The 26,026-nt window shown below is 44.7% G+C and overlaps 1 protein-coding gene and 2 non-coding genes across 3 annotated transcripts; 2 read left to right on the top strand and 1 right to left on the bottom strand.

The window, feature by feature from the left end:
- Positions 1–879: 879 nt before the first annotated feature.
- On the bottom strand, positions 880–961 carry trnas-cga (transfer RNA serine (anticodon CGA)). The gene has a single exon. It is a non-coding gene; the product is annotated as a tRNA-Ser (tRNA).
- Positions 962–10,545: 9,584 nt separating this feature from the next.
- Positions 10,546–10,627, top strand: trnas-aga (transfer RNA serine (anticodon AGA)). Its single transcript has one exon. It is a non-coding gene; the product is annotated as a tRNA-Ser (tRNA).
- A 1,163-nt stretch (positions 10,628–11,790) lies between these two features.
- LOC148140712 (uncharacterized) lies at positions 11,791–24,855 on the top strand. The gene is made up of 2 exons (XM_087979019.1): positions 11,791–11,872; positions 23,832–24,855. Exons 1-2 carry the CDS (start codon positions 11,791–11,793, stop codon positions 24,602–24,604), a joined length of 855 nt encoding a protein of 284 aa, XP_087835145.1. The 3' UTR covers positions 24,605–24,855.
- Positions 24,856–26,026: the final 1,171 nt, after the last annotated feature.

Below are 26,026 nucleotides of genomic sequence, written 5' to 3'. Positions count from 1 at the left end.
CTGGTCTCCTTCCTTTCAGAACCATGTCGCGAAACTTGAACAGGTTCACAAAAGATTGACAGGGACGTTCCCTGGGTTGGAGGATTTGAGCGATGGGGAGTGGCTGAATAGGCTGGGGCTGGCTAGGGGGAACTTTATACAGGTTTATGAAATCATGATGAACATGAATAGGGTAAATAGAATAGATTGTTTCCTTCGGGTGGTAGAGTCCAGAACTAAACATATGTTTAGGATTAGAGTTGAAAACTGTTCAAGGAATCTAAGGGACACCTTTTTTTCACGCAGAGGGTGGTATGTGCATGGAAGGAGCTGCCAGAGGAAGTGTTGGTTTCTGGTACAATTAAATCATTTAAAAGCAACCTGGATGATTTTATGAATAAGAAGTGTTTAACGGGATATAGGCCGAGTGCTGGCAAATGGGAATAGATCAGGTTAGGATATCTGGCCTGCATGGACGAATTGGACCGAGGGATCTGTCTCCTTGCTCGACATCTGTATGACTCTGTGACAATGCTAATGTGGAATAATCTCAAATTGTGGGTCTGAAATATTATCTCAGCTTGTCATTCAACAGATCGTAGAAAATGAAGCATTCATCCTTTGCAGTTACATGTTTTACATTGCTTCTGATTTTGCTTCATTCCCATCCGAACATTCAAATTTCGCGATTATTCTTTACTTTTATTGAAACTTAATTATGTTGGAATTTGTTGGGGTTTTTTTGTCTCCACATATATTTTATTCTTTTCGATGACTTGTTCAGTTTACAAATTACTTCTGATTCTTTACAGTCGAAAATTGACTTTGAATTAAACGTGAAGCTCAGGCTCCAATTTATTCAAAAACGATCCAGTGAAGGTGCGACTTCAAAGAAGTCGACGCTGTGAGCAGGACTCGAACCTGCGCAGGGAACCCCCACTGGATTTCGAATCCAACGCCTTAACCTCTCGGCCATCACAGCTCGGAGGTTGGACACAATTTTCATAGTAAAACAACCCGAATCCATGAAACATAGAAGTTGTTGGGAGAACAAATTGTCAGAACGCAATGATTTCACCAAATCCTTTGCAGAGACCCAGGCGAACGTCACCTTTTCAGGTTGACAGGCGCTCGTCGCAACCTGGATTCTGACACAGCTGAACTTGCGGAAATGACTCTTTGTAGGACTAATGCAGTTACCGAATTTGCACCACACGAAAACAAGTCATTTGCCTCATCGCATCCGCATTTCCGATCGATATTGACTAAATTGTCCAGCACCTGGTCCCGAAGTGGATATGCCGCTGAGTTTTAATATTCAGCGCAATACGATATCAGAAATGTCCATGAAAATTACCTAAACACTGGCGCACATTCGAGAAAAGGTATAGAATTTAGAAAGAATGCAGAACCGATTTACAGAAATGGTTCCAGGAATGAAACTCTAAAGTCCGGACATCAGCTAAAGAACTTGTGAGTATAAGAGAATAAGATTGACCGAAGATTTGGAGCTGGAAATCGTTTTAACGGAATTCGATTGCATTCTATTTGTGGTTGTTCTCGAGTCATCAAGTCATAGAGAAATACAGCACGGAAAACGAACCTTCGGTCCAACTTGATCATGTTGAGCAGATATCCTAAATTAACCTGTTCTCATTTGCCAACATTTGCCCTACATCCCTCTAAATCCATGTTAATCATGTACCATCCAGATGCCATTAAGTCTTGCAGTTGTACCAGTCTCCACCACTTTCTCTGGCAGCTCATTCGAGACAGGCATGAAAAAGATGTCCCTTAGGTTTCTTTTAAATCTTTACCCTCTCATTTTAAGCCTATGCTTCTAGTTTTGTTTTCCCTCACCAGCGGGAAAAATACCTTCTAGACTCTATCTGTGCCCCTCATGATTTAAAAAATAGCAACTATTTGACTTCATCATACTTGCCAGGTGGGAAAGATGTGTAGATTATTTTGTCGAAGGTAACAGCTTGAAAACTGATTGATGTAGAATGTCTGATGTACAGACTTGTAGAAATGCATCTTGGCGTGGTTTTTAATAAGTCATTGATGTTTCGCAGCAGTTACAGAAATCTGCTGTGAACGCAGAATGACAGCCTTTCCAGCTGAAGGATTTTAGGTGACGAGAAAGAAGTCTTAGTTTCAATGTATGGTTGCCTGATTAGACCGGACTTGGGATACAATCCTCAATTTAGGAAAGATACTATTGCCGTGTAAGGAATACCAAGAATGTTCATTAGGCTTGACACAATAGATGGGCGTTTGTCCTGTGAATTGAAATTGAGGAAATCCGGCCTTAATTTTCTACAGCTTCAAAACATGACAGGTAATCTCAACGAAAGTTGCAAAATTTTTGAAGAGATAAACAGGATAGCGAAGTTAAATTGTGTTTCCTCATTAATGAATCTAGAAGCAGTCGAGTACAATTTTAAAATAAGGCATTGTGATTTATGACCATGATGAGGACTATTTGATTTTAGTCTAAGCCTTGAGAAGTTTTGCAATTCTCCACTACGGTGAGCCGTGGATATTCGGTCTTTGAGTGCCTTTAAGTTGGGTAATGCCTTGCCTGGTACTGTAGTTAACTCAGTCACATTAGGCGTATTTAGTCAGTCCGTGGATAAGAATATGGATGATGATGCGATAATGTGGGCTTAGATTAGTTCACACTGAGGGCCGAAGGGCCTGTTCTGCATTGTATTGTTCTATGTTTGATATTCTATATTAAGTCTAGATTCCTCATTCGATACTCTGCAACCAGAGTGAAAACATCCAGCTACTCTCTTTCTATTCCTGTGAGAATGTTATGCATTTCAATCAGATTCTGTTCCATTTTTCTAACCTCAAGTGGATACATACCTAGCTGAGCCAGTCTATTCTTAAGTGACAATACTGCCATTTCAAGTGCTCCTGTACTCCCTCTCTGGTAAGTGCATCCTCTGTAAGGCGGGGAGATCACAACTGTATGCAAAATTCCAGGTCTAGATCTATATCTATATTTTCATTGACTGGTTTGCAAAGACACCCAGATCCTAAATGAAAGGCTATGTTTCCCAATATATAATATTTAAATAAGAAGCCACCTTTCTGTTTTCACATCAGTTTGCATAAATGCATACTTATTCACACTGTACAGCATCACCTTGCTTGCATGTGCAATGTTTCTAGAATGCCCTGATGCTTCCATTATTCTTCCTCACTCAAACCCCACTTAGTTTTATTTTGCAGCAATATACTGTTAATCAATGCATCAGCGAGAAAAAAATAGACAGTTTGATTCCATTCTGTTTTTGTTTGGCAACTAATTCAAATCCATATCAGAATATTCCCCCAAATTTCAAATCTTTCAATTTTTGCAATTCACGTCTCCATGTGAGGCCTTATCAAAAGCATTGTTAAAATGCATGTCATAATCAGGGAATCGTCTGTGATGACATTTCTTGCTCCTGAAGACAAGGAAGGAACAGAATGAATTGAAAGTGAAGGAACATGATAAAATGTCCATATAAAACGAGCATCATATTGAACTTGGAGTATGAGTGAAAATGCGTCAGTGTATACATGGAAGAAGAAATGAAGACACAAACTTAAATTAAGAGAGAGGAAGAAGTGCCAACGTGTCCAAATTAGCTCATAGATCACTGAGTCAGAATTATTAGGCATTGATAGATATTCGTGATGGCAGATTTGATAAACCACTTATTTTTAATGTTGGTCAGCATGGGAGAATCAAGAAGCAGCAATTCAACGTCTATAAAATTTGGAGATCTGAATGATTTTGCTGTGTGCAATTATGTGGAAATATGGTCAGTCATATCTAAATAAGATGCTACGATCACCTTAACAATCCTGAACTGTGATACAAAATGTTGTCATAGGCTTTCTCAGTATGAGCTGTGTTCACAATTTGTTCACCTTTCCAGATCAGCTGGCCTCTCAATTGGACTGTTCAGTGTCAGTGAACACTTTTTAGTCTCTATCTTTCGCCAGATTTTGTCTTTGAAACTCCTATTTCATCAGTTCGATGTTCTCCTCATCCAAAGAATCCCGGTGTCGTAGAGTGTACAGCATGGAAACAGACCATTCGGTCCAACTCGTCCACGCTGACCAGACATCCCAATCCAATCTAGTCCCACCTGCCAGGACCTGGCCCATACCCCTCCAAACCCCTACTTTTCATATACCCATCCAGGTGCCTTTTAAATGTTGCAATTGCACTCCCCTTCACCAGTTCCTCTGGCAGCTTATTACATACATGTACCAGCCTCTGCGTGAAAACTTTGAGCCTTAGGGTCTCTTTGATATCTTTCCCCGCTCACCCTAAACCTATGCCCTCTAGTTCTGGACTCCACCACCAGGGAAAATACTTTATTTATCCTATCCATGCCCCTCATAATTTTGTAAACGTCTATATGGTCATTCCTCAGCCTCTGACGCTCCAGGGAAAACAACTCTAGCCTATTCAACTTCTCCCTATAGCTCAAATCCTCCAACCGTAGCAACATCCTTGTAAATCCTTTCTGAACCCTTTCAACTTTCACTACAGCTTTCCGATAGGAAGGAGATCAGAATTGCATGCAATATTCCAACAGTGGCCTAACTAATGTCCCGTACAGCCGCAATCTGACCTCTCAACTTCTGTACTCAATACTCTGACCAATAAAAGAAAGCATATCAAATACCTTCTTCACTATCCTATCTGTCTGCCAGTCCTCTTTCAAGGAACTATGAACCTGCACTTCTAGGTTTCTTTTTTCAGCAACACTCCATAGGACCTTTGCCTTCAGTGTATAAGTCCGGCTAATATTTGCTTCCCCAAAATCCAGCAGCTCACATTTATCTAAATTCAACTCCATCTGCCACTTCTCAGCCCATTGTCCATCTGATCAATCTGAATTAACCTTCTTTGCTGTCCACTATACCTCCAATTTTGGTGTCATCTGCAAACTTACCAACTATACCTCTTTTGCTCACATCCAAATCATTTATATAAATGATGAAAAGTAGTGAATCCATGACCAACCTTGTTGCACTCCATTGGTCACAGGCTTCCATTCTGAAAAACAACCCTCCACCACCACCCTCTATCTTCTACCTTTGAGCCAGTTCTGTACCCAAATGGCTCGTACTCCCTGCACGAAGAAAGCTGAGTGACTGTTAGAAGTGGGGGGGGGACAATCACAGGATCCCCTGTGGCCGTTCCCCATGAAAAACATGTATACCGTTTTGGATATTGTTGAGGGGGACATCTTACCAGTGGTATGCAGTGGGGTCCAGGTCTCTGGCACAGAGCCTGTCCCTGTTGCACAGAAGGGAAGGAGGGAAAGGAGGAGAGTGTTAGTCATTAGGGACTTAACATTTAGAGGCTCAGATAGAAGGTTTGTTGGGAGCGAACGAGACTCATGTTGCCTCCCAGGTGCCAGGGTCCATGATGTCTCGGATTGTATCTTTGGGGTCCTGAAGTGAGAGGGTGACCAGCCTCAAGTTGTTGTCCATGTAAGTACCAACGACATAGGTAGAAAGAGGGACAGGGATGTAAGGCAGAATTTCAGGGAGCTAGGTTGGAAGCTGAGAGCTCGAACAAACAGAGTTGTTATCTCTGGTTTGTTACTCCTACCACGTGATAGCGAGGCAAGGAATAGGGAGAGATATCAGCTGAACACGTGGCTACAAGTATGGTACAGGAGGGAGGGTTTCAGATACTTGGATATTTGGAACTCATCCTGGGGAAGGTCGAACTTTTACAAACAGGACGGTCTTCACTTGAACCAGAGGGGTACTAATATCCTGAGTGGGAAATTTGCTGGTGTTATTCGGTTGGATTTAAACTAGCTCCTGTGTTTCTGATGAAGGGCTTTTGCGCGAAACATTGATTTTCCTGCTCCTCGGATGCTGCCTGAACTGCTGTGCTTTTCCAGCACCACTCTACTCCAGAATCTGGTTTCCAGCATCTGCAGTCATTGATTTTACATTTACACTAGCTCAGCAGGGGGATGGGAACCGAGGTGTAGTTGCAGTGCACAGGAGGCTGAGAGTATGAAGGACAGGGACAGGATTTCAGGGTCAGAGAAATGTTCTGGCAGACAGCGAAATGGTTTGAAGTGTGTTTACTTCAACATCAGAAGTATCCGAAATAAGGTTTGTGAGCTTGCAGCATGGATAGGTACCTGGGACTTCGATGATGTGGGCATTTCGGAGACATGGATAAGCAGGGTGAGGAATGGACGTTGCAGGTTCCAGGGTTTAGGTCATTCATTAAGAACAGGCAAGGTGGTAAAAGAGGGGGAAGCGTGGCCTTGTTAGTCAAGGATAGTATAACGGTGGCTGAGAGAACTTTTGATGAGGACTCTTCTAGTGTGGACTGAGGTTAGAAAAAGGAAAGGAGAGGTCACGCTGCTTGGCGTTTTTTATAGTCCTTCCCTGAGTTCCAGGGAGGTGGAAGCGAGGATTAGCAAAATTATTCTGGGTAGAAGTGAAAGGAACAGGGTGGTCATTGTGGGGGACTTTAACTTCCCCAACATTGACTGGAAATGCTATAACTCCAGTACATCAGATACTGTTTTTGTCCAATGTGTACAGAAGGGTTTCCTGAAACAGTATGTCGAAGGGCCGACAAGAGGGGAGGTCTCATTGGATCTGGTGCTTGGTAATGAACCAGGCCAGGTGTTTGATTTAGTTGTAGGCGAACAAATTTTTAAGACAGTGACCATAATTCAGTTACGTTTAGTTTAGCGATGGAAAGGGATAGGTACATGCCACAGTCAAGAGTTATCGATGGGGCAAGGGCAATTATAATGCGAGTAGGCAAGAATTAGGTTGCATTGAATGGGGTAGCAAAATGCAGGGGGCACAGACAATGGAAATGTGGAGCTTGTTTAAGGAACAGATATTGCATGTCCTTGATACGTATGTCCTTGTCAAGCAGGGAGGAAGTGATAAGGTAAGGGAACCGTGGTTTACAACAGAAATTGCATGTCTTTCTACGACGAAGATGGAGGCTTATTTGTTGATGAGGCAATATGGTTCAGATGAAGCAATGGAGAGTTACAGATAAGCTAGGAAGGATTTAATGAGAGAGTTAAGAATAGCAAAGAGAGGACACGAGCAGTCTTTAGTAAATAGAATAAAGGAGAACGCTAAAGCATTCGATAGGTGTGTGAGGAATAAAAGGCTGATTAGGGTAGGAATAAGGTCAGTCAAAGACAGAAGTGGGAAGTTGAGTGTGGACCCTGTGGAGATCGGAGAGTTGCTAAACGACCATTTCTCATCGGTTTTCACATAGGAAAAGGAGAATATTATTGAGGAGAAGAAGGAGGTACGAGATATTAGACTGGAAAGGATCGAGTTTAGTTACGATAAAGTGTTATCAATTCTAGAAGGAGTGAAAGTAGGCAAGTCCACTGGGCCGGATGGAATTTATCCAAGGACTTTCTGGGAAGCTAGGGAGGAGATAGCAGAGCCTTTGGCTTTGACATTTGAGTCGTCATTGTCTACAAATTTGGTACGAGAGGACTGGAGGATTGCAAATGTGGTGCCCTTGTTCAAGAAGGGCAGTAGCAATGACCCAGGTACACATAGACTAGTGAGCCATACTTCTGTTGTAGGAAAGGCTTTGGAAAGGATTATAAGAGATCAGATTTATAATCATCTGGCAAGCAACAATTTGATTTCAGATAGTGAACATGATTTTGTCAAGAGCAGGTCGTGTCTCACAAACCACATTGACTTTTTTGAGAAGGCAACCAAGCATGTAGCTGAGGATAGGGCAGTTGACGTGGTATACATGGACTTCAGTAAAGCCTTTGATAATGTTCCACATGGTAGGTTGTTGGAGAAAATGCAGAGGCATGGAATTGAGGGCGATTTAGCAGATTGGATTAGAAACTGGCTTTCTGAAAGAAGGCAGCGAGTGGCAGTTGATGGAAAATCTTCAGCCTGGAGTCTAGTTACTGGTGGTGTGCCACAAGGATCTGTTTTAGGACCACTGCTGTTTGTCATTTTTATAAATGACTTAGACAGAGGCTTGGGGGATGGATTAGTAAATTTGCAGATGACTCTAAAGTCGTTCGAAAAGTGGACAGTGTGGAAGAATGTTACAGGTTGCAGGGGGACTTGAATAAACTGCAGAATTGGGCTGAGAGATGGCAAATGGAGTTCAATGCAGCTAAATGTGAGGTGATGCACTTTGGGAAGAATAACAGGAAGGCAGAGTACTGGGTCGATGGAAAGATTCTTGGTAGTGTGGATGTGCAGAAGGATCTTGGAGTCCATGTATATAGATCCCTGAAAGTTGCCACCCAGGTGGATAGTGCTGTTAAGAAGGCATATAGTGTGTTAGGTTTCATTGGTAGAGGGATTGAATTCCAGAGCCGCAATATCATGCTGCAACTATACAAAATGCTGGTGCAGCCAAACTTGGAATATTGTGTACAGTTCTGGTCCCCATATTTCGGGAAGGATGTGGAGGCATTGGAAAAGATGCAGAGGAGATTGACCAGGATGTTGCCTGGTCTAGAGGGAAGATCTTATGAGGAAAGGCTGAGAGATTTGAACCTGTTCTCATTGCCAAGAAGAAGGCGAAGAGGGGATTTGATGGAGACATACAAGATGATCAGAGGATTAGATAGGGTACACAGTGAAAGTCTTTTTCCTAGGATGATGACATCAGCGTGTACGAAGGGGCATGACTACAAATTGCGGGTGATAGATTTAAGACAGATGTCAGAGGCAGGTTCTTTACGCAGAGAGTGGTAAGGGCATGGAATGCCCTACCTGCTAATGTAGCCAACTCAACCACATTAGAGAGATAAGCCTTAGATAAGCCTGTTCTGCGCTGTACTGTTCCATGTTCTATGTTCTATATATTCCATGAGATCTAACCTTACTAACCAGTCTCCCATGGAGAACCTTGTCAAATGCCTTACTGAAGTCCATACAGATCACGTCCACTGTGTTGCCCTCATCAATCAAGTTTGCGAGACATGATACCAATTTGACCAATCGTCCTCCTTTCCTTCCTTTCCTAACTTTTTTGAACACCTTGCACTCAGGGGTAATTAACAATCAATACTACCACTTTAGGGGCTAGGTGTATGTTGACTTTTTAAACTTTCAACTTGTAGGCACGTTTTCAATCCTTTGAGAACTGTTGGAGAATTTCCTACAGTTCTTCTCTTTTGCATAACAGAACTATTGATTGTATGCATGGCTGCTTCTGATGTAGACTCACATTATTCCTTTGAAGATGGGAGAGACAAAACATGGAAAATTATGGAAATGCTGAGCAGATCTGGCAATTTTTTTATAATTCTAATGGAAGGATACCAGTTTAAAAGTGTAACTCTGTTTTGGATTCATGATGTTGTCAGTGCTGCTGTGTATTTCCAGCAGCTGTAGATCAAATTTGTGTAAAGCTGAAGGATGGTCATTGGTTTGTTTTCTGTTGTAGGCTGGACGCAGCCTGGCACCAGTAGCCTTCAGAGCAATCTAACCGACCACCCCTTGCTCTTTCTGTGTGGGGATAGACACAGGGTGATAATTTAGTTTTTCTGACATTTTTCCATTTAAATGTTCTAACCGTTCTTCTGTAATAGGCGAATATTTGTTTCCCTAAACATTTCCTTTTCTTATACTCTATTGTTGTTTCCTGGTGGATATAATTTTCAACTGAGCAATCAGTTTAAAATTCAACTAATTTTCATATCTGCTATATTTGCAGCTCATAAATAGTGGCATGTGTAGTAATTGCATAATTATCTGTTGTTCCGAAGACGATCCTTTGGCACCTGCAGAATCTACGTATTACCCACAAATTATTGACCGTATGTCTGAAGGGGCTCTGGGACATCTCAAATTCGTGACAATGGAAGCAATTCCTCTCTTCCTGAACTGCCAAAGAGCTGGAATCGGGAAACTTGTCGATACGTTTCAGGGTCGAGAATGTGGTGCTGGAATAGCACAGCAGGTCAGGCAGCACCCGAGGGGCAGGAGAATTGACGTTTCGGGCAGAAGTCCTTCCTGATGAAAGGCTTCTGCCCTAAACATCGAATCCAGTGCTGCCTGATCTGCTGTGCTTTTCCAGCATCACACTCTCGTCTCTGATCTCTAGCATCTGCAGTCCTCACTTTCTCCTGTACATTTCAGGGTCTATATGTCAAATTATTTCAACTGAGCTCATTCTCTCTCATTCAGCTTCTATGTCTTTGTCTCTTTGTCCACCCTCGGGATTCTGGACCTGAATCATTCTCTGGAATTTTAACTAAAAGGCCCTCTCAGGTAGGTCAATGTAATCACATTTTTTTTTCGATGTGATTGTTTAATTTTATAAAACTTAGAGCAGCAAACACCGCTAGTAATTTGCTGTTATCGCGTTAACAATCCCTGCCAGATATTATAAGACCGGGATAAAGCAAGGACAGTTATTTTCAGATGAAAATTTATCTTCAAATATCCCGTGAAGTTTCATGTCAGCACAGCTCCCTTGAAACATGACAAAAATATAAAGCAATCTACACGACTTTAATTTCTCAACCTTTCAAGTTATTAACACGAGTAGTTGTGGCCGAGTGGTTAAGGCGATGGACTAGAAATCCATTGGGGTCTCCCCGCGCAGGTTCGAATCCTGCCGACTACGGTGATTGTTAGCTGTTTTTAACTAGTTGCGCTTTATTCCATGTCTTTCTGAGTCATAAACTTATTTCATTGTGATTCATTTTCACAATCACTCTGGTTCTGTGTTAAATTAGCATTAGAAACAGAAACTGGTAACTTTTCAAATCACACTTCAGGCTCATGTCTTTCAGACGCTGGAAGTCGTCACTATGCCGAGAATTTAATTATGTTTTGACAGGTGCTGATTTTAGGTAACACGACCAAGTACCAGCAGGTACAGTTATATGGAAATGTAGATCTGTATTGGGAATATAGCCAAGAGCACAGAGCCAGATCTCTTTTCAGAATGAGCCAGGTCTCTACAATTGATCTCTATCGGGAATGCAATTCAGGTCCCACAAATGGGTTCTCAGTTGCGAATGCCGCCAGGTGCCAACAGCTGAGAGTCCACCGCCAAGCATCAGCAAATGGCTCAATTCAGGGAACATGAGTTAACTGCAAGAACACAGACGGGTGCCTGTACGCGAGGTTTATGTGCGTGAGTCACAGAGACAAGTAAATGGGATATTTGCCCGATGTTAGGAGATAGGTTGCATTGAGAGTGTGACCTTTTGAGAGCGAATGCGACCAGCAGCACAAACATGGTTCTCGAATCTGCATTATTCTTCGTGAAGTTAGAAATCGATCCGTGTTATGGAGCTACATAAAGATAACTTATTTCTATCGTTGAAACAGTGAGCGGATTAGCTCATATTCTGCAAAAGCATTCAAAATTCATTCTCGAATTTCACTTGAAAGATTGTTCCAGAGGTGTACTTCGGAATTAGGAGCGGTCAAAGGCAATTCAGCCCTTCGAGGCCGCTCCGCCTTTTAGCCTGATCATGGCTGATCTTATTCTGGTCAGAATTGCTCTTTAATGATACCCACTTCTCTGGGCTCGAACTTGCAAGAGGAAAACCTATTAGACTTCAAGTTCAACGCCTTAACCATTCGGCAATCACAGGTGCTTTGAAGGAAGGAGAAGGTTTTGATCGGACAGGTACAGAGAGCGCGACAACCTTATCCTGTATGTGTGCTGCCTCGTGCTGCCATCAGATGCCAGCCTGTGGTCAGATGAATGAACAATGAGCCCGAGTTACTTTGATTGACCGCTCCTTACGCTCTAACGCCATACGTCGTTACGCGATGGCGTCATCACGCTGCGTTCCGGAGGCGCTGGGCCTTCCATCCGCAAGCCGGATTCAGCCTTGGCAACGAACTGAACCCGGTGACGATCAACGTCGTCCGAGGTCGGTGGGTAGGCGTTCCGTTAGCTCACAGCGTGACAGGCGCTGCTGCAGCGAAGCGGCGAGGCCTCCAGCGTGAGGGTTGTTAAGGATTTAGATTGGGGTCTAATGTGTCCGCGCGTGGGCCTGGCGCCGTGAGAGTGCGGTTAGAGGGGCAGCTCTTTTCGCACCAGTAACCTACCGCGACCCCGTGACCCGTGGGCATTGTGAAAGCACAATGGCGAGGGGCGTCACGTCACCGGAAGTATCCCTTGGTCCTGTTTCAGTACTATCGATCCCCTATCCGTCCAATCCCCCTTTTACCCCCGCCTGCCTCTTCCCCATCCCCACCCCCACCCCCATCCCCATCCCCATCCCCATCCCCTCACCTTCCCCCATCCCCCTTCCTCCTTCCCCCGTCCCCCTTCCCCCACCCCCCCGTCCCCCTCCCCCCACCCCCCCTTCCCCCTCCCCCCACCCCCCTCCCCCCACCCCCCCTTCCCCCTCCCCCCACCCCCCCTTCCCCCTCCCCCACCCCCCCTTCCCCCTCCCCCCAACCCCCCTTCCCCCTCCCCCCACCCCCCCTTCCCCCTCCCCCCACCCCCCCTTCCCCCTCCCCCCTTCCCCCTCCCCCATTCCCCTTCCCCCACCCCCCCTTCCCCTTCCCCTTCCCCCACCCCCCTTCCCCTTCCCCCACCCCCCTTCCCCTTCCCCCACCCCCCTTCCCCTTCCCCCACCCCCACCCCCCTTCCCCTTCCCCCACCCCCCTTCCCCTTCCCCCACCCCCCTTCCCCTTCCCCCACCCCCCTTCCCCTTCCCCCACCCCCCTTCCCCTTCCCCCACCCCCCTTCCCCTTCCCCCACCCCCCCTTCCCCTGCCCCCACCCCCCCTTCCCCTTCCCCCACCCCCCCTTCCCCTTCCCCCACCCCCCTTCCCCTTCCCCCACCCCCTTCCCCTTCCCCCACCCCCCCTTCCCCTTCCCCCACCCCCCCTTCCCCTTCCCCCCTTCCCCTTCCCCCACCCCCCCTTCCCTCATCCCCATCCCCCTTCCCTCATCCCCATCCCCCTTCCCTCATCCCCATCCCCCTTCCCTCATCCCCATCCCCCTTCCCTCATCCCCATCCCCCTTCCCTCATCCCCATCCCCCTTCCCTCATCCCCATCCCCCTTCCCTCATCCCCATCCCCCTTCCCTCATCCCCATCCCCCTTCCCTCATCCCATCCCTCTTCCCTCATCCCCATCCCTCTTCCCTCATCCCCATCCCCCTTCCCTCATCCCCATCCCCCTTCCCTCATCCCCATCCCCCTTCCCTCATCCCCATCCCTCATCCCCATCCCCCTTCCCTCATCCCCATCCCCCTTCCCTCATCCCCATCCCCCTTCCCTCATCCCCATCCCCCTTCCCTCATCCCCATCCCCCTTCCCTCATCCCCATCCCCCTTCCCTCATCCCCATCCCCTCATCCCCATCCCCTCATCCCCATCCCCTCATCCCCATCCCCTCATCCCCTCATCCCCATCCCCTCATCCCCATCCCCTCATCCCCATCCCCTCATCCCCATCCCCATTTCATGCCCATCCAGCCGTACCTTCCCCTCCCAGGTCACTGCCCCTCTACTTTGCCTTATTTGCCAGGCCCATCTCCGCACCTCTGCCCCTGCCGACCACTGATTCTGCCCGTGTTCCTGTGTCTCTCTCCCTACCCCATCACTGTCGCTGCTGCTCTCTCCTCTTGCAACCACCTTCGCACCTGCCACTGTCTACCCCCTTCCCCTCTGTCCTCCTCTTCCTGCTGCCCACCTTACGTTGTCACTCTGTCTCTTAACCAGCTCACTTCCTTGCCCCACCTGACCTCACTGCTACAGACCCTGTCTTTTGACTGCTTCCTCAAACTTGCCTGCTACCTGCCTTCCTAATCACCCGTCCCCTTGCCAGCTCTGCTCACTGCTTCGCCCATATCTCTAACCCCTCCCATTGTCCCTGTCCACATGACCATTCCACTGCATGCCTGCACCTGTTCCTCTGTTGCCCCTTTCCCCTAAAGCGTCCAATGCATCCCAAAGCTCCTGCCCCTTGGACTTCCTCCACACCACCTGCCTGTCTCACTGCTAGGCGAAAGCGAGTACTGCAGATGCTGGAGATTAGTGTCAAAATTAGAGTAGTGCTGGAAAAGCACAGCAGGTCAGGCAGCATCCGAGTAGCAGGAAAATCGACGTTTCGGGCAAAAGCCCTTCATCAGGAGTGTGGCTGGGAGCCTCTGTGGTGGAAACATAAATGGGTGGGGAGTGGGAGTGGGGCTGGGGGCATAGTAGCTGAGAGTGCAGTAGGTAGATGGGGGCAGGAGATAAAGATGATAGTCAGAGGTGAGGGTATAACGGATAGGTAGGAAGAAAGATTAGCAGATGGGACAGGTCATAAGGACGATACGGAGCTGAAAGTTCGGAGTTACGGTAAGATGATGGGAGAGGAATTGAGGAAACTCGTGAAATCCACATTGATACCATGGAATTGAAGGGTCCCAAGGTGGAAAATGAGGCCGCCTTCCTCCAGGCGTCAGGTGGTAAGGGGATAGTGATGAAGGAGGCCCAGAACCTGCATGTCCTCAGCAGAGCGGAACTGAGAGTTGAAGTATTGTCTCACAGCTCCCTAAATCCTGTCCTTCACACCCTTCTCTCTATCCCCAATCCTCCTGCTGCCCAGACACTGCACCTGGCTGCCCTTAATTTCTGCTTCCTGCTCCGCTCCCCTTGAGCTCTCTGCTCCTTCCCTGCTTCCCCACATGCCTACTGCTCCTCTTCCTCTGCCATGGCTCCCATGCTTTGCACCTCCCACACACTTTCAAACGTTACCTGCCTTTACCATTGCTTCCCCATTCCTGAAGAGATTAAAGTCTTGATTTCTTTTCCAGAGTTTTGAGTATTTCCAGGTACTGATTACCTTTTAACCGATTATAGATTCAAGTGGGAGATTTGCTGTGAAGGTGTCCTGTGCTCGATAGTATGGTGTCTCTATTTGTTTTGTTCAAGCAATCCCTCTTTGTAATGTGAGTTGACAGAGAGCTCCTTTGATCGTGATTCTATTTCCTCAGACCTCACTTTTCTCTGTTCTTTCAACTGTGTGTCTGTTAGTTTGCCTCAATATATTAGCTCTGCTGTTGAATAGAGAAGTGATTGCTGGGCCTCTTGCTGAGATATTTGTAAGATCGATAGTCACAGGTGAGGTGCCGGAAGACTGGAGGTTGGCAAATGTGGTGCCACTGTTTAAGAAGGGCAGTAAAGACAAGCCAGAGAACTATAGACCGGTGAGCCTGATCTCAGTGGTGTGCAAGTTTTTGAAGGGAATCCTGAGGGACAGGATGTACATGTATTTGGAAAGGCAAGGACTCATTAGGGATAGTCAACATTGCTTTGTGCGTGGGAAATCATGTCTCACAAACTTGATTGAGTTTTTTGAAGAAGTAACAAAGAAGATTGTTGAGGGCAGAGCCGTAGATGTGATCTACATAGACTTCAGTAAGGCGTTCGACAAGGTTCCCCATGGGAGACTGGTTAGCAAGGTTAGATCTCAGGGAATACAGGGACAACTAGCCATTTGGATACAGAACTGGCTCAAAGATAGAAGACAGGGGGTGGTGATGGAAGGTTGTTTTTCAGACTGGAGGCCTGTGACCAGTGGATTGCCAACGGATCAATGCTGGGTCCTCTACTTTTTGTCATTTTACGTAAATGATTTGGATGCGAGCATAAGAGGTACAGTTAGTAAGTTTGCAGATGACACCAAAATTGGAGGTGTAGTGGACAGCAAAGGGGATTACCTCAGATTACAAAAGGATTTGACCAGAAGGGCCAATGGGCTGAGAAATGGCAGATGGAGTTTAATTCAGATAAATGCGTTGTGCTGCATTTTGGGAAAGCAAATGTTAGCAGGACTTATACTCTTAATGGTGAGGTCCAAGGGAGTGTTGCTGAACAAAGAGACCTTGGAGTGCAGGTTCATAGCTCCTTGAAAGTGGAGTTGCAGGTAGATAGGATAGTGAAGAAGGCATTTTGTATGTTTTCCTTTATTGGTCAGAGTATTGAGCACCGAAGTTGGGAGGTCATGTTGTGGCTGTACTGGACATTGGTAAGGCCACTGTTGGAATATTGCATGCAATTCTGGTCTCCTTCCTTTCGGGAGGATGTTGTGAAACTTGAAAGGGTTCAGAAAAGATTTACAAGGATGTTGCCAGGTTTGGAGGATTTGAGCTATAGGAAGAGGCTGAACCGGCTGGGGCTGTTTTCCCTGGAGCGTCAGAGGCAGAGGGGTGACCTTATAGAGGTTTACAAAAGTATGAGTGGCATGGATTGGATAAATAGACAAAGTCTTTTCCCTGGGATGGGGTGTCCAGAACTAAAGGGCATAGCTTTAGGGTGAGAGGGGAAAGAGACCTAAGGGGCAACTTTTTCACGCAGAGGGTGGTACGTGCATGGAATGAGCTGCCAGAGGAAATGTTGGAGGCTGGTACAATTACAACATTTAAGAGGCATTTGGACGGGTATATGAATAGGAAGAGTTTGGAGGGATATGGGCCGGGTGCTGGCAGGTGGGACTAGATTGGGTTGGGATATCTGGTCGACATGGACAGGTTGGACCGAAGGGTCTGTTTCCATGCTGTACATCTCTACTTTTTCAATCTTTTTTGCTATTATGTCTATCCACAGAATTTGCACACAGTGAGATGTGCAGGCTGCCATAAATAATTTAAAAGTGCTAAAGGATCATGAAGACTTAGATTAGATTACTTACAGTGTGGAAACAGGCCCTACGGGCCAACAAGTCCACACCAACCCGCCGAAGCGCAACCCACCCAGACCCACTCCCCTACATGTACCCCTTCACCTAACACTATGGGCAATCCACCTGACCTGCACATTTTTGTGTTGTAGGAGGAAACCGGAGCACCTGGAGGAAACCCATGCAGACCACGAGGAGAATGTGCAAACTCCACACAGAGCATCGCCTGAGGCAGGAATTGAACCCAGGTCTCTGGTGCTGTGAGGCAGCAGTGCTAACCACTGTGCCACCGTGCCATCCCACTTGGTGGGAAGAAAGATGGCAGATGACTGGATACTTCAGATCTGAGCCTGAGAATGCATTGTTGAAGTAAGCTACCAGTTTTTGTAACTCCAGCACTGACACTACTTCCAGCTTGCAATTTGAGAGTCATAACCCACTGACTGGAATCCAATTCTTTCAACGTAAGTTTTGCTTTTCTCCTCATTGTCAGATTGGCAAATTATTGCAAATTGCCTACATTGTAATTCATATCTAACTATTCTTTCTTTTCTTAGCAAGGTGACTAACTAGAAATGGCTTTTTACTATCAATTAGGGGGAAAAGAAACAAGTGCAAGCATCTTCTCTGGGGCTATTCTGCTTCTATATTTCATTCTAGGCACAAAGTTTCAAGTAACATGACACTTCATGATTGAACAGAACGGTAATTGAGGGGGTTAAACTGACTTCAACCAAAGAGGAATAAGTGTGTTTTATGGTTACTGAATATGTAATATATATATATGAGTAATGTGAATTGAAGAAAAATATGCTGGTAATAAATTAAGTGGTACTCTTTAAGATTTGTGAAAGCAATTTTTTTTTATTGGTTCTTATTTTGAGGACACCTCTTGATATTTTTCTGAGGACTACTTTTTCAATTTCCATCACTTATTTAAATGGGTGATGTTGCCATGTAGTAACAGGACTCAGTTATTTTAGTTACTACTGAACTCAAATTTGGATGCACCCAGAAAGAGAATTAGAATTCGCCAATTTCTTCAATTACTGTCAACACTCTATCTTTAAGGTTGCAACATACAATGAAAACATTAATTTTCTGGATACCACAGTACTGAGATTGGTGCAAGGGAAAAGGCTGGCAACAATTTATTTTCCAAAATAACTCTTCTACCCTTCTACATATAAAATTCTGTAACCCGAAAGATATCTTCCACAAATTAATGAGGTCACAGCTAACACTTTTCCATCACATATATAAAACAACAGAAATATTTAAACAAGTAGTTACTACTTTTTTTACTGCATCTCAAATCTCAAACACAAATTTAAATTTACCAATTAACATAGTGTCAATTACATTCAGAACATATTTTCTAAATATGGTAGTAGCTCCTGAACTTGCACAACAATAAGCAAGAGTTGATAAAGTGTGATGCTGGAAAAGGCACAGCAGGTCAGGCAAGAGAGTCAATGTCTGAGGCATGACCCTTCAGCACTGGGGAGAGGGAAAAGGGTCAGAGAAATAAACAGGGAGAGAGGTGTAGGGATTGGTAAAATGTAGGTGGCATGGTGAAAGATGGGCAAAGTAGGAACTGATTGTGATACTTTGGTAGAAAGTGTGGAGCGGATAGGTGAGAAGGAAGATGGACAGGTAAATCAGGTCAAGAGGGCAGTGCCAAGTCAGAGGGTTGGATCTGGGATGCGATGGGGTGGGGGGGAGATGGAGATTTTGAAACTGGTGAATTCAACTTTAGGGAAGTGTGGTTGTCAGGTTAAGAGGGCTGTGAGGTTTTCCTCCTCTCTAAACAAGAAATTCCATATTAATTTGCAAAGAATTCATAATCACAGTAAAGTTCTAGTGGATCACAGTTGACTGTATATTCTTTTTTTGATGGTGTAAAATGTCCGACTCCATTAGCCTCCCTTTCTCACCCTGGTAACTTCCATTGCTGTTTCAAATGGTTTTCAGCCCCCTTTCTTTCATGCTCATTTTCAGCCTCTTTGTGCCCTCACAATCCTCTTGTAGACCCTTCTCCTCTCAGACAATTTGCAGACTCCTTTTCTCTCCACATTCATTTTGCAGTCTCCATAATCCCCCTCAACCCTCCCCCATGCCCAACATTCTTTAAGCTGATTTCTCTGCTTCACATAGCCACATACCCTACTCAGAACTGGTAGATGGAATTCCCATCCTCAGGAAATGTCTCCTAATTCTATCTGTCAAAAGATGTTTCCCAATCATTTCCCTAGCAAAGGCATTCCCAACCGTAGCCGAAACTGAAACGCACCTGAGCAACTTCCTAATTGCTATCACTTTCTGAATTGGACACAGCTTAAAAATATGGGGTAGACCATTTAGGACAGAGATGAGGAGAAACTTCTTCACCCAGAGAGTGGTGGCTGTGTGGAATGGTCTGCCCCAGAGGGCAGTGGAGGTCCAGTCTCTGGATTCATTTAAGAAAGAGTTGGATAGAGTTCTCAAGGATTGTGGAATCAAGGGTTATGGAGATAAGGCAGGAACAGGATACTGATTAAGGGTGATCAGTCATGATCATATTAAATGGTGGTGCAGGCTCGAAGGGCAGAATGGCCTACTCCTGCACCTATTGTCTATTGCTAGCTGTTCCTCTATACATTGGTTTCTTCTCTCCTGTGTTTGTTGCTGTGTGATTCCTTATAAAAATATCAGTAGAAAGCTTGTGAGCAAACTGACCCAATTGTAGGCAATCTGTAATTGCTCAGAGGGCAGTTAAGAACAAAGTACAAAGAAAATTTACAGCCCAGGAACAGGCCCTTCGGCCCTCCAAGCCCGGGACATTCCAAATCTACTGTCTAAACCTGTCGCCCAATTCCTAAGCATCCATATCCCTCTATGCCCCACCTTGTCATGCATCTGTCCACATGCATCTTAAATGAATCTACTGTGCCTGCCTCTACCACCTCTGCTGGCAATGCATTCCAGACACCCACTGTGTGAAGTACTTGCCGTATGTATCCCCTTGAACTTTTCACCTCTCACCTTGAAAGCGTGACCTCTCATTATAGAATCCTTCACCCTGGGAAAAAACTTGTCTCTATCCACCCTATCTATACCCTTCATGATTTTGTAAACCTCAATGAGGTCCCCCCTCAATCTCCTTTTTTCTAATGAAAACAAACCTAACCTGCTCAACTTCTCCTCTTCATAGCTAGCACGTTCCATACCAGGCAACATCCTCGTAAACCTTCTCTGCACCGTCCACATCCTTTTGGTAATGTGATGACCAGATCTGTATACAGTATTCTAAATGTGGCTGTACCAATATCTTGTACAATTTTAACATGACTTGCCAGCTGTTGCACTCAATACCCTGTCCAATGAAGGCAAGCCTTCTTGACCACTCTATCCACCTGTGCAGCAGCCTTCAGGGTACAATGGACCTGCATACCCAGATCTCTCTGCCCATCATCTTTTCCCAAGGCTCTTCCATTCGTTGTATAATTTGCTCTAGAATTAGACTTGCCTCAATGCATCACCTCACATTTGTCTGGATTGAACTCCATCTGCCACTTTTCCGCCCAACTCTCCAGTCTATCTATATCCTCCTGTATTCTTTGACAGTCCCGTATGCTTTCTGCTACTCCACCAGTCTTCGTGTCATCTGCAAACTTGCTGATCATACCAACAGTGCCCTTTTCCAGATCATTTATGTATATCACAAACAATAATGGCCCTAACACTGACCCCTGTGGAACACCACTGGTCACTTTGTCCATTTCGAGAAAATCCCTTCAACTACTAATCTCTGTCTCCTGTTGCTCAACCAATTCTTTATGCACCTAGCTAGAAAGCTATGCACACCATGTGACTTCACTTTCTCTGTTAGTTTACCATGGAGAACCTTATCAAACACCTTACTAAAGTCCATACTTATGACATCAATAGCCCTTACTCCATCTATCAACTTGGTCACTTCCTCAAAGAATTCTATTAAGTTGGTAAGGCATGATCTCACCTGCTCAAAACCATGTTGCCTATCACTGATAAGCCCATTCTTTTCTAAATATAAGTAGATCCTATCCCTCAATACTCTCTCTAGCAACTTTCCCACCATTGACTTCAGGGTCATTGGTCTGTAATTGCCCAGAATATCCCTACTACTCTTGTACAGGTGGACAACATGAGCAACCTTCCAGTCCTCCGGCACCTCACCTGTGTTTAAAGATGCCACAAAGATATCTGTCAGGGCCCCAGCTATTTCCTCTCTCGCCTCCCTCAGCAACCTAGGAAAGATCCTGTCCGGTCCTGGGGATTTGTCCACATTAATAACCTCTAGCCTACTTAACACATCTTCCCTACTTGTGTCAATGTGATCCAGGCTAATCAAACTTCTATCTCTAATCTCAACATTCATCATGTTCCTCTCCTCAGTGAACACTGATGCAAAGTAGGCAGAAGTGAGGACTGCAGATGCAGGCCTCTATTCCTGATGAAAGGCTTTTGCCCAAAACATCGCTTTTCCTGATCCTTGGATGCTTTTGATGCCAAGTAATTATTCAGAATCTCACCCGTTCTCTCAGGTTCAACACACAGTCTTCCTTCATTATCCTTTAGTGGACCAATCCTTTCTCTAGTTACCTGCTTGCTTCTTATATAAGAATAAAATGCTTTGGAATTCTCCTTTATTCTGCTCGCTAAAGCTATTTCATGACCTCTTTTAGCCTGCTTGATTCCTTGTTTAAGACTTGTCCTACTCTTCCAATATTCCTTCAAGGCCCATTCTGTTCCTAGCTGCCTAGACCTTACGTACGCTTCCCTTTTCCTCTTAGCTAGTCGTACAATTTCTCCTGTCATGCATGGTTCATGAATCTTGTCTTTCCTATCCTTTGTCTTTAATGGGACATGGCTATCCTGCACTATCTTTAACTTATCTTTGAAAGCCTCCCACATATCAAATGTGGACTTCCTTCAAATAGCTGTGCCCAATCCACACTTCCCAGCTCCTACCTAATTTTGATATAATTGGCCTTGGCCTAGTTTAGTACTCTTCCTTTAGGACCACTCTCTTCTTTATCCACGAGTATTCTAAAACTTTGAATTGTGGTCACTGTTCCCAAAGAAAACCCTCACCGCAACTTCTACCACCTATCCTGGCTGTTCCCCAGTAACAGGTCCAATATGGCCCCTTCCCTCGTCGGACTATTGACATACTGCTCTAGAAAACTCTCTTGGACGCTTCTTACAAATTCTACTCCATCCAGACCTCTGACACTATGTGTATCCCAGTCAATGTTACGAAAATTAAAATTTCCTATCACTACTACCCTATTGCCTCTACATCTTTCCATAACCTGAGCCAAAATTAAGAGCCAAACACATTGCTGTGGGTCTGGAATCACATCTAGACCAGACCAGGCAGGTATGGCAGTTTCCTTCCCTAAAGGACATGAGTAAAACAGTTGGCTTTTTTTTAACAATCAGCAATGGATTCATAGTCATCATTAGAGGCTTAATTCCATAATTTTTTTTAACATTAAATTCCTATTCCCCCATCAGCTGTGTTGGAATTTGAACCACTCATTAATACCACTAGACCTTCCCTCCTCCTGTTCTTTTCAGAAGATTAATATTATTCTGGTTGGCCTCAAAAGGCATTTTCCTGGGCAGTTTGGGAGTTCATTCACTCACTGTCTGTTCAGATTTTCAATGTCACTGCAATGAGAGTTTCAAGTATCTTTCATCCCTCAGATTATTCATTTCTGAACTGTAACTTGGAATTCATGTTACTTTAAAAGGATTTGAAATATTTTCCCTAAATTAAGAGGTACTATATGAATGCAAGCGTTCATTGTAAACTGTGGAATAAATTTGCTTTCCTGCATAAGCTACAAACACATCTACTGTCACACTGGATAGAGGATTTTCAGACATTTCATCTGTTCCAACTTTAAAAGTTCAGAGTGCAGTCAGTGCAATCTTCCAATTTAATGTGTTGTATGTGGGAATTTATTTATTTATTTATTCTACCTGATAACATTCAATTAGTTAATATTTGAATGTAGAACTGTGTTCTGATTTTATTTCTGCTGTTAATCACTTCTCAGACAAAACTGCCAGAAGACATTTACTTTTTGGGGTTTTGTATAAAATTTATTTATTTCTTTGCCTTCTGACTTCTAGCAGTATTGGATGTCAAAATAGAATTTTCCAATCAACAATATGTCTTTTTGGGCAGTATTATTAACCAACGTCGTTCCCTGTAGTGTGTTTTTTTTTAATGTTTCTTATGAAGAGCTGAGGCACTATGTGCATCCTGGCACATGTGAGATCATTCTGGGCTAAGAAGCTGAAGGAGGAACTGTTGTAAATTTCTATCTTGAACTGATAGCAATGGATTTTGTTAACTCCTTTTTACACAGGGAGTTAGGAAGGAAAGATTTTCACACAGCAAACTCCAACCAATGGATATGTTTGTTCATTCTGACTGACTGACAATGATGGCTATTGTAAAATGAGAGAGAACAGCTTTTGGAAAAGATTGGGGCTTTTTGATTCAGCTAAGAGAAGACCAAGGTACCTGATTGAGATATTTAACATTGAAGGGTATGGGCAATGTAGACATGCAGAGAACATTTCTGTTCAGTGATAATGTAGAACGGAAGGCAAGAAACGTAGCCATGAAAGTAGTTAGAATGTGGAACTTTTTCCTTCAAAATGTCTCGCGTAATGTCAAAGAGAATTGGGTATTTACATGAAAGAAAGGGAAAAGAGAAAAAGGCTAGATGGTAAGATGAGATAGAAGAAGTTGGTGTTGGATTGACTACAAACACTGGGCTGAATGGCCTCTTTCAGCATTATTCATTATGTAAACACTTTTTTTTTAACAGGACATTAGAAGAGCAGAATTTGCAGATGGAAAGCTCAAGCTAAATACTGTCAAGATCTGTCAGTCATTCAATTCATCTGGACCAGAATATCATCTGGACCTGCCTTTGAATTGGCAGGTGAAATGTTTGTGTTTTACCAGGTGAAGAAGATTTTGAAACCTCTACATGAGTAAGCAACACAGGTACCCAACTGAAAATGTACCAGTGCACTGACTGTAGAAAGAGTTTTAATCAACTGTTGCCTGAAGAAAGACAATTTGCCCGTTGATAGGGTTGGGGTCAGGGACAAACCGTATATGTATTCTATGTCTAGTTAAGGCATCAACAGATCATCCAACCTGGAAAAATGCAAGCATTCTTGCACCACGGAGAAACCGTGGAAATGTGGCAACTGTGGAAAGTGTTTCAATTACCCCTCTGAGCTGGAAACACGTCGACGGAGTCACACAGGAGAGAGACCATTTATCTGCTCAGTTTGTAGGAAGGGATTCACTCAGTCATCCAGTCTCTACACACACCAGCGGGTTCACACCGCAGAGAGGCCATTCACCTGCCTTGTGTGTGGAAAGGGATTTAATGTTCTAACGCACAAGCGAGTTCACACTAATAGCAGACCTTTCAAATGTTCTGTCTGTGAGAAGAGCTTTAAAAGTAATCATGATCTGCTGACACATTTATGCACCCACGCTGGGGAGAGGCCATTCACTTGCTCTGTGTGTGGAAATGGATTTAGTCGTTCATCCCACTTATTGAAACATCAGCAGGTCCACATAGGGGAAAGACCATTTATCTGTTCTGTCTGTGAAAAGAGATTAATTCAGTCATCCCATCTCACTGAGCACCAACTTGTATACACTGAACAGAGATCCTTTAAATGTTCTGACTGTGAAAAGACCTTTAAAAGCAGAAAAGATTTGCTGAAACACCAGCAACTTCACTGTGGAAAGAAAGTATTCACCTGCTCTTTGTGTGGGAAGGGATTCAGTTGTTCATCCCAGTTAAAGAGGCACCAGCAACTTCACATCAAACTGCAAGGGTTAGATTCTACTCTTGCTGATCATAATCTCAAGCAGGTGGAAATCATGTCTTGATTTTAACCATCAGGGTTTGTACCTGAATTGACTTGAATTTCATTATTCTGTATAAATGTCAAATAAATTTTGTTTTAGACTTCTTTGTAAATTTTTTTGTCTTTCTCAACTGCATGTATAGCAGCGTTGTGATTGGAACTCAGTAAAGATGATCTGGGTGCAAACTTACATGGAACAGATATGGAACAAAACTTGATCCTGGAAATGGTCCTTCATTGCCACACTGGTTGTGACAAGTAGAACTTGGGTCTTTTGCAGCTTTCTACACTGACAGCAAAAACTCTATCCCTGTTAATTTTGAGGCATCAAATAAATATGTTGAAACTGTTCTGTTCCATTACCCAACATTTCAATGCTTTAATGGTGGTAATTAAAATAGATTGTTGTTCAGACTTTGTTGACACAAAACAAAAGTCTCCTGGTGGTGCTCGGACCCGATGTAGTGCACCCGTTGGAGGATGCTCAGGTGTGCTGTGGAACCCCATCTGCGCTCACTCCTGCCTGGACAGAATTTTACATTGGCCCCAAGGTCCCATATGTCCCACGGGAACCTGTGCCCCACAACCTGAGCCATCTCCAGAATTTTAGTTTTGTCCCCTTTAAGGACGTATCACGACGGGCCCTGTATAGACTGCTGCTGCACATCGTCCACCTCTTCTCCCTCATCCGTCACCCGGACATACCTTGGCATGCCCAATTGGCACTGGCGGTGGGGATCCCCAGTGGAAGGCTCTGTATGCGGGAGTCCTCCCTCTTTCTCTTGGAGATCTGAGGTGGAGGGCGCTGCACGCAGCGGTCCCCTGCAACCACAGATTGCAGTGGTTCACGGACTCCCAGTTAAACCTATTGTTCTGTGGTGCTGTGGAGTCTGTGGATCATATGGCATAGACGCTTGCACCCTGTTTTTGATTTCTTTAAAGACCTTCTCTGTTTTTGGTTGCAGTTCAGTCCCATGTTCCTGTTGCGGAGGAGGGAGTATAGGTCAGAGGACCTCCTCGTGGGTCTGCTCCTGGACATGGCCAAAACGGCCATAAATAAGTCCAGGCAGTGGGCCATGGAGGGGGTCATTATGGCGGATTGCCTGACCCTCTTCCCTGGGTATGTCAGAGCCTGGGTATCCTTGGGGAAGGAGCACGCGGTGTCCACCAACACCCTCAAGATTTTCAGGGAAAGGTGGGCACCACAGGGAGTGAAGTGTATTATTTTCTCCTCCAACTCTATTTTGATTTAAGCCCTGCCCTCCCCTTTGCCTTTTTGATCATGCAGCATTGCTCCTTGATGGTAAGGGCACTGCTTGTCACTGGCCACTTGGGTGTTTGTTTTTCCTGGTGGTGGAAATTGAATAAAGATTGGTACTCCTGTTGTCTTTCACTGTGTCTCACACCTGCAAAACAAAATATAACCAGGAGATTTAGAGTCACC

This window comes from Chiloscyllium plagiosum, unplaced genomic scaffold (genome assembly GCF_037043375.1).
Source record: "Chiloscyllium plagiosum isolate Xiang-an unplaced genomic scaffold, Cpla_swu_hap1 HiC_scaffold_35, whole genome shotgun sequence".
NCBI lineage: Eukaryota > Metazoa > Chordata > Chondrichthyes > Orectolobiformes > Hemiscylliidae > Chiloscyllium > Chiloscyllium plagiosum.
Note: the sequence above shows the minus strand (reverse complement) of the source record. Positions and strands in the feature narration are given on the sequence as shown.

Excerpts from the sequence above, each read along its gene's own strand:
- LOC148140712 (XM_087979019.1), top strand. The coding sequence starts at position 11,791 with ATGGCGTCATCACGCTGCGTTCCGGAGGCGCTGGGCCTTCCATCCGCA. Across the intron at positions 11,873-23,831 it reads TTGGCAACGAACTGAACCCG|GCATCAACAGATCATCCAAC; the intron begins GTGACGATCAAC and ends TGTCTAGTTAAG.